Here is an 8,021-nt window from a genome sequence, read left to right as displayed (position 1 = left end):
ATGTGCTACCTTTTAAGCTGCAACATTGAGAGCTCTGCACAGGGTTTATAAGCCATAACTGATGACATTAATAGAAGGTAATGAAATACTTAGTACTCCTTCATTGAGTGTTTTAGACTTACCTTTTGCTAGTAAGCCATTAACTGTCATTATTAGAATATTAGGGAGGCTTTTAGTAAAAATGTTATGTATAAATGTTGTATAAAGGTAAATGGTCACCTTTACTTATAGAGTCATAGACTACAGAGTAGATACACCTGTTTAACTGTTTAACACAAATGTATAATCAGCAAATCGTATGGCAATAACTCAGTGCATTTAAGGAAGTAAACACAGTCAAGAGGGCTTGCTGAAGTTCAAACTGAGCAACAGAATGGGGAAGTCAGGTTAAATCACTCTGGACCCAGCAGGTTTTTGGCTTAAGACAGACTGGTCTGATTATTTCAGTAACAGCTGATCTACTGGGATTTTCACATACAGCCATTTACAGAGTTTACAGAGAATGCTCTGAAAACCTTCCTTGTTGACGGCCAGAAAGACAGAAAGGCAACAGTAACTCAAATAAGTAAAAAAATAACTTGTAACAGTAACAACCAAGATATGCAGAAGAGCATCTCTGAAGGCACAACCTTCAAGCAGATGCACTACAGCAGCAGAAGACCATACGTGGTGCAACTGATGTAAGAACAAGAAATAGGCTATCTTGATGTCTGGTGAAGCATTTGGAAGGCAGAGTCGGCTTCTGATGGCTGCTTTCAGCAGCTACAAATCTTAACAAAGCTCAAATGATCTCAAACTAGTTTCTTGAACATGACAGTGAGTTCTCTGTACTCAAATGGACTTCACAGTCACCAAACCTAAATCCACAAGAGCACCTTCGGGATGTGGTGGATTTTGTGGAATGGGAGACTCAGATGTGGTGTCGGTAAATCTACTGCAACCAGATCAACCATCATGTCAGTATGGACATCTGAGATCTCTGAGGAATGTTTCCACCACTTTGTTGAATCTATGACACAACGAAGGCAGTTGGGAAAAGGTTCCAACCCACTGGTAGTGATGTGTACCTAAGGAAATGTTTGGTGAGTGTAAATGGCAACTCTCATTCTAGCAGCTGCTAATAAATTGTTAAATACAGTTTGTAGTTTAGCCCAGATGCTGTACCGCTAAAAGGGCCTCACTCAGTGAGAAAATCTTGGTAATACAAATCTTTTAGAAATATGTATTAATCACCATAATTATTATGTTTCTTTTTGCGAGCTTAAATGTGATGCTGCTGTTTCATAATATAGTAAAAGTTATCCACGCCATGAAAATACCCTTAACATTGTAAAAGAAAAAATATGAAAGGGACTGGTTTAATAGTACTGAAAGTCCCCAAATATGAGAAATCACTTTGGACTGGATAATAAAATATATGCATGTGTTTTGCACAATGACAGACTATAAAACTTTTAATATAAAGCCTTAAACGACCTTGGACAATATCACATTTTTGATTTACATCTTTGATTTTAAATCACTCTTAGATCCTCTAGTTAGACTCAAAATATCTCCCACAAAGAAAAAAGAAATAGGGACAACTATTTCCATTTATGTCCACAAACTCTGCCTGTATGGCAAAATATCAGGGGAGCATTTTAAGAAACTCTAAGAGCTATGCTTTATTAATTTGAAAATAGCCATTTGGTAATCAGATAGATGCAGAGCAGATGCATACTTTCTTCATATATATATCATATTGGCCTTCTCCTTCTGTTTGTTTCCCTTGTCTATATCTACCTCTGTCTTTCGTTCTCTTCTCAGTTTGTATCTGTTCATCATTTCTAATATATATGTTGTGTTTTTTTCATTATTTATTAAAATGCATTTATTCTGTTTGCTTGTTTTGTCGTGTCATTTGAACTTTTTTGAAATGTTTTCATTCATAGAAAACTGTTAAAATTGAATTGAAAGTGATATTTTGTCATTTCAGTACATTTTCAAATCTGTAATTTGGTAAGAAATGTTTTTATAATAAATTATAACATTGAACTGATACTTTTCTGTTAAGGTCTGCATTGGAGTTCCTGATATGTGATACTGTGTGGTGTAAGAGCAAGTGTTTCTGCTAACTTGTATGTGGGCTCTGTATGTATGGTGTGACTGTGTGAATGCCTTGAACCTGCACAGTGGAATTTCCTCCAATCACTCCACATTGTTCACACGAACAACGAGTCAAAGCAACAGGGCAGGACAGAAACACTCCACACCCTCAGGGGTGTCTCTGAGGAACCATAAGCACTTCCAGGTCAAAAGTCCAACAGAAACACACACATGGTAGCACACTCTAATTCACCAGGTAATTGTCCAGAAAGTTCACATTTCATTAAACAAGTGGGTCTTCATAGAGAGGGATGCCTTAAGTCTTCGTGTTTCTTCTAAATGGCTCAGCAATGCCATATATTAACACTTTTGCTGAAGGCTCACAGCTGCTTGGTTGTCCACTCAAGGACATTCTGACCTCTTAATGACAATAAAATAAGTTGTCAGAGAGCATGAGAAGTCATTCATCTCTATTATCCTCTGTGGTTTCCTGCATCTGACAGTAACAGTGAAGCAGGCTCTGCTGAGAAAACAGCAGAGCCGGAGAAAAAGACACAGGGAGGGATGACACAAATGGAGAATTTACTTTCCCTTTCCTTGTTTTATAATTTAATTTTTAATGATTCAGTCAAATGACTGACACTGATGTTTAATATTCAGCATCAAAACCCTTTCAGTATAACATCTGCCTTGTAGCTGCTTGGTGACCTTCTCAGTCGGCTATACAGGTGGGCAGAGGTCGAGCTGCAGTGGGCTGAGCTGTTATATCTAAATATATAAAGCACATAGGCTATAAAGTAAACCTGAGCTGGATAGATTTATGTTTGCCGTGTGTGTGTGTGTGTGTGTATGTGTGTGTGTGTGTGTGTGTGTGTGTGTGTGTGTGTGTGTGTGTGTGTGTGTGTGTGTGTGTGTGTGTGGGTGTAGAAGAGAGGCAGTTGGTGTGGGAAAGACTCTTGAGGTGCTGCATTAGAGGAAACAACTGTGATGAGTATTGTGTTGTGCGTTTGATTGCAGGCGAGGAAGTACAAAAAATTAGTGTGTTTATACAGCACAGTACAGCACATGAGTCTGAGCCCTTACAGTCGCATGACCCTCTGTATGTGTGAGTGTTACCAAGAGGAAGTGATTACTGTATAACTTGGTCAGAGGGAAACCTCTGACCATTGTTCGGCCCTTCCTGGTCATTACAGAGGAAGACGAGACTCCATCACTGTCACTTTTTCTCTAGCTCGCTTTCTCTGTCAGTGACTTTCATCTCTTTCACTACTTCGATCTATTTATTTTCTCATTTTTCCTGTTTAGCTCCACTTTTTTTCTTTTTCTTTTATTCTTCATGCTAAAATAAACAACTGAATTAAAACCAACTGTTCGATAGACACGAACTAATTAATGATACATTTAAAATCTTATTTTTATTTAGCAGAGGCTTTACTATCATCACAGTTTTTTTTGATCAAATGCAAGCAGTTTGTCTGTTATGTTGTGCTGCCCTCTGCTGCCCAAGATAAATCCTACGCAAAAGTGTCTGCAGCCCCCAAAATTTCCAGTGCGAGGAATTTAGGTCGCTAGCGTTTAATTATTTCTCATAACTGTGTACATATATATATATATATATATATATATATATATATATATATATATATATATATATATATATATATATATATATATATATATATATATATATATATATATTATGCATGTGTCATGTGTATTCCAGAGTGCATTATAGGAAAAAAATATTTAAAAATGGAAACCCCCATTTTTAATTTGAGCTATCATCCGTATAAAATTAAAATCTAGTAAAAGGCAGTCTGCAGTGGAATTACATTTTTTGCTTTTATTTTATTTAATTGTTTTTGCGAATATTTTTAAAAGAAGCAGCGATGGTATTATATTGATATTGCGTCCATTGCATAAAAGCAAGCTTGCTCTATTCTTGCTGTAGACTGAAAGTGACCTTGCATGAGCCCTAAAGTTCGTTACTCAATTGAAACCTGCACAGCTGCGCTTGAATGAATCAGCACGGCTCCTCCAATAATCACATCTAACTTGATTCACCTGAGGCGGCTTTGATAAATATAATCACACGGCGGTTGGTTTTATTGAGTTTTTATTTCAGGAGCTTGGATTACCGTGCGCTCAAAGACCAACATGCCCACCAAAAACGTTACCGACGAACGGCTCTCCAAATTTAAAAACAAGGGGAAAGATCCAGCAGTAAGTTGACTATAATTTTTTTTAGGTTCTATGTAATGGGTTATTTTATCTGAACTACACCATCTACTCCTGTAGAAACTTCGGGAGAAAAGGATCACGGAGTGCGTGGAGTTGCGCAAAGCTCACAAGAATGAAAATTTCTTGAAAAGAAGAAACCTAACGCTGTCGTCCCTCCCGGACGAGGAGGCCCTGTCTCCAGACTACATCCCCAACGAGCTGGTAAGTTTCCAGAAACCTTTAATAACTCTACTAAAACTAGCAGAGACTCTAACAACATACCTGTAATCCAGGTGACCCACTTATCCATTGAGGACATAATTAAAGACGTGAACAGCGACTGCAGGAAGTCCCAGACCCGAGGCTGTCAGGCAGCCCGGTGAGTGTTCAGGGATGATTATGATCTGTCTGATACTGTCTTCAAATGTAACACTTGCTCTTTGCCATCTCACAGATGATTACCATCTCAGTCTGTCTGTAAAGAAAAACATCAATTTCAGGGATCACATGGGACCTGTGGGGAAACCGTAATGGGCGTTTATACAATGTTGATGACACCCAAGAATTTATTGGGTACAAGTGGAACAAGTGAACTGAGCGAAGTAAAGCGTGTACCTTATATTTTTTATTTTTTTTAATCGTCTCCTCAGGAAGCTGCTTTCTCAAGAGCGTAACCCTCCTCTGAAGGAGATTATAGATGCTGGCTTGCTGTCTAACTTTGTGTCCTTCCTGTCTATGGACGATGAGCCAACTCTGCAGTTTGAAGCAGCTTGGGCTCTAACAAACATTGCCTCCGGGACCTCTTGGCATACACAGCAGGTATTAAAGCTGTCTGATATTAATGTTATGTTGGACAGATTTCACAGTAATCTATCAACATGTTGGATATTGTCAATATCCAACATATTATATTGACATGTCACATGTCTGCTTTGGGTTAACCTTATAACCTCCTCGAGCCATTTTCAGAGCAGACTAAATGTGTGTGTCTACCCTCAGGTGGTGGAACATGGGGCTGTCCCAGCTTTCATCTCTTTGCTGTCCTCGCCAATGCTGCACATTAGTGAACAGGCTGTCTGGGCTCTTGGGAACATTGCAGGTTAAATCTTAAATGCAATGTATTGTCATGTCTGGATTTGCTCTAACAAACGGGGTGTTGAATAGAGGAATGTGAGATGAGTTGCAAAAAGCGCCTCAGTTGCTGAGCAACTCTGAGGTCTTCCCACTAAACAAAGGAATATGGAAAATAAAATCCAGACGTCTACTTCAGTTTCATTGTTGCTTATGCTTACAATGTAACTACTCCTCAGGTGATGGTGCAACTTATCGCGATGTCCTGATTGAGTGCAATGTCATCCCAGCCTTGTTGTCTCGAATCTCTCCTGACACACCGGTCAGTTTTATACAAGCTTTGTTTGTGCTTGTTGTTCTCTTTTTCTAATAACTTCTAAATATTCTGGATTTGAGATTGTCCTGCACTTGGTAGAGTATAGGTTTAGCTTTGCACTTTAACCACCTTGCCAAATCATGACTGGTTTAAATGCATTATGCTGAAAAATATACGGTTTTAATTTGTCAAACTCAAGTTCCCACAAAGGAACTTGACTGCCTTTTAACTGGTTCTAGTGTTATAGTAATTCATGTTGATGACTTTCAAAGGAAATGCCAATGAGTGCATCAAATTGGTCAAATGTGGTGAAATAAGTTCTAATGAGGTTACTTATCCTACTTCAACTCCATGATTCTTCAACTAAAATGGTCTTATCTGATAACTAGTAAAATGGTGAAAGAAACTTTAAAGTCTAAACTGCACTGTAATTGACTCTAACTGCAGGTTGGCTATTTGCGTAACCTGACATGGACTCTGTCCAACCTGTGTCGAAACAAGAATCCATTTCCACCCTTGTCTGCAGTCCAGCAGGTAAGATCAGGAACTGTTGTATTGACACGTGATCAGATTGCACATCTTAATTCCAAATCCACCAGTTGATAAGCTGCGTCTTCTGCTTCTGTAGATGCTTCCTTCACTGGTCCAGCTGCTTCATCTAAGTGACAAGGACATCTTATCTGATGCATGCTGGGCAATCTCCTACCTTTCTGATGGTGACAATGACCGCATTGAAATTGTAGTGAAAACTGGTATTGTACCTCGACTGGTGGAGCTCATGAGTCACCAGGAGCTCGGTGTCATGGTAGTATTCACGTACACAAATTTAACAACTCTGAACTTGAGGGTCTGTCACTTGAGCATAAGTTAAAAATCTGACATGAGATGCGAAGATTTAATACTTTCCCCTCCGTCATTACTCAGTGTTGCATGTGAATATGAATGATCACTTCATTTAATTTTTTTATTAATCTTTGACAACCAGACCCCAGCTCTCCGCTCCATTGGGAACACAGTGAGTGGCTCTGACCTCCAGACCCAGACTGCAATTGATGCTGGAGTTCTAAATGTCTTACCCAAGTTAATGAGGCATCCAAAGGCCAGTATTCAGAAGGAGGCAGCATGGGCCTTGTCAAACATTGCTGCAGGTCCATGCAAGCAAATCCAACAGCTGATCACCTGTGGTCTGCTTCCTCCTCTAGTAAATCTACTGAGAAATGTGAGTAGCCTTCAATCTGTAGTCTGGATTTAAAGTGTAAAATTGTGAGTACACTACCTTTGCGTTTACTGGGTTACTTGATCCAACGTAGTTTTAATGAGCCATCACTCTGTGGATAAAGGCCATGATGAAGTGTAAGAGTTTAGTTCTTTTCCAAGTAAAGGCGCGATAAATGGGCTGAAATCAACACTGGAAGTTGGCTTGCAACTTAAACTCGTGCCGTTCAGATTCTGAGTAAGCTAGCCGTCAGTATGTTGTTAGGTTTTTTGTTTTTCTTTAATACAGAAAATTGTCCAATTTCACACTGTAACAATGGGCTTATCTGTTCTGTTTTTGTAATATTTATTCTTCCTCGTCTCAGGGTGACTTCAAAACTCAGAGGGAAGCTGTTTGGGCTGTGACAAACTTCACTAGTGGGGCTACTGTGGAGCAGGTGGTCCAGTTGGTGCAGAGTGGTGCTCTGGAAGCAATCATCAACCTACTTCAGGTCAAAGATGCTAAAGTCATTCTGGTCATATTGGATGCCATAAACAACATCTTCATGGTGAGGGCAGAAGATGTAGCAGATTATAAAATGCATTAATTTGGGTAACTGAAAATTAAAATGCAGTGAGATTTGAGTCTAAATGATGCTGGGTTTGGGGGGGGTTTGGCTGTGACTTTTCAGGCTGCAGAAAAGCTTGGTGAGATGGAGAAGCTTAGCCTGTTGATTGAAGAGCTGGGAGGACTGGACCGCATTGAGATTCTGCAGAACCATGACAATGAAATGGTTTATCAGGCTGCACATAACATAATTGAGAAGTACTTTAGTGATGTAAGTCTTAGCTGTGTGGATGAACAGTTATAATGTAAGCCTTAAGCTTTGTAATCTGAAGTTGAGGAAAAAAATTATTACATTAACAGATTTGAAAGCTGATTAAACTTTTTTTTTTTTTCTTCTTCTTCCCCCTCCCCATCTAGAGTGACACTCATGGTGAGAAGGTTGATGCAACAGAGGATGAATTTGTTTTTCAAAGCCCTGATGTCCAGAAAGCCTTTGAATTTTAAAACTATGTATGTTTTGAATTCATGTTGAAAATTTAAATAAAGGAATGATCTCAATGGTACTCA

The 8,021-nt window shown here is 39.0% G+C and overlaps 1 protein-coding gene across 1 annotated transcript; it reads left to right on the top strand.

Moving 5' to 3' along the window:
- Window positions 1-4,138: 4,138 nt before the first annotated feature.
- On the top strand, window positions 4,139-8,017 carry kpna7 (karyopherin alpha 7 (importin alpha 8)). Its single transcript, XM_031727396.2, has 12 exons — window positions 4,139-4,308; window positions 4,384-4,527; window positions 4,599-4,684; window positions 4,956-5,124; window positions 5,305-5,404; window positions 5,616-5,698; window positions 6,140-6,226; window positions 6,321-6,497; window positions 6,678-6,911; window positions 7,273-7,455; window positions 7,579-7,725; window positions 7,872-8,017. Exons 1-12 carry the CDS (start codon window positions 4,243-4,245, stop codon window positions 7,956-7,958), a joined length of 1,563 nt encoding a protein of 520 aa, XP_031583256.2. The 5' UTR covers window positions 4,139-4,242; the 3' UTR covers window positions 7,959-8,017.
- Window positions 8,018-8,021: the final 4 nt, after the last annotated feature.

Source organism: Oreochromis aureus, linkage group 6, assembly GCF_013358895.1.
Source record: "Oreochromis aureus strain Israel breed Guangdong linkage group 6, ZZ_aureus, whole genome shotgun sequence".
NCBI classification, from domain to species: domain Eukaryota; kingdom Metazoa; phylum Chordata; class Actinopteri; order Cichliformes; family Cichlidae; genus Oreochromis; species Oreochromis aureus.
Note: the sequence above shows the minus strand (reverse complement) of the source record. Positions and strands in the feature narration are given on the sequence as shown.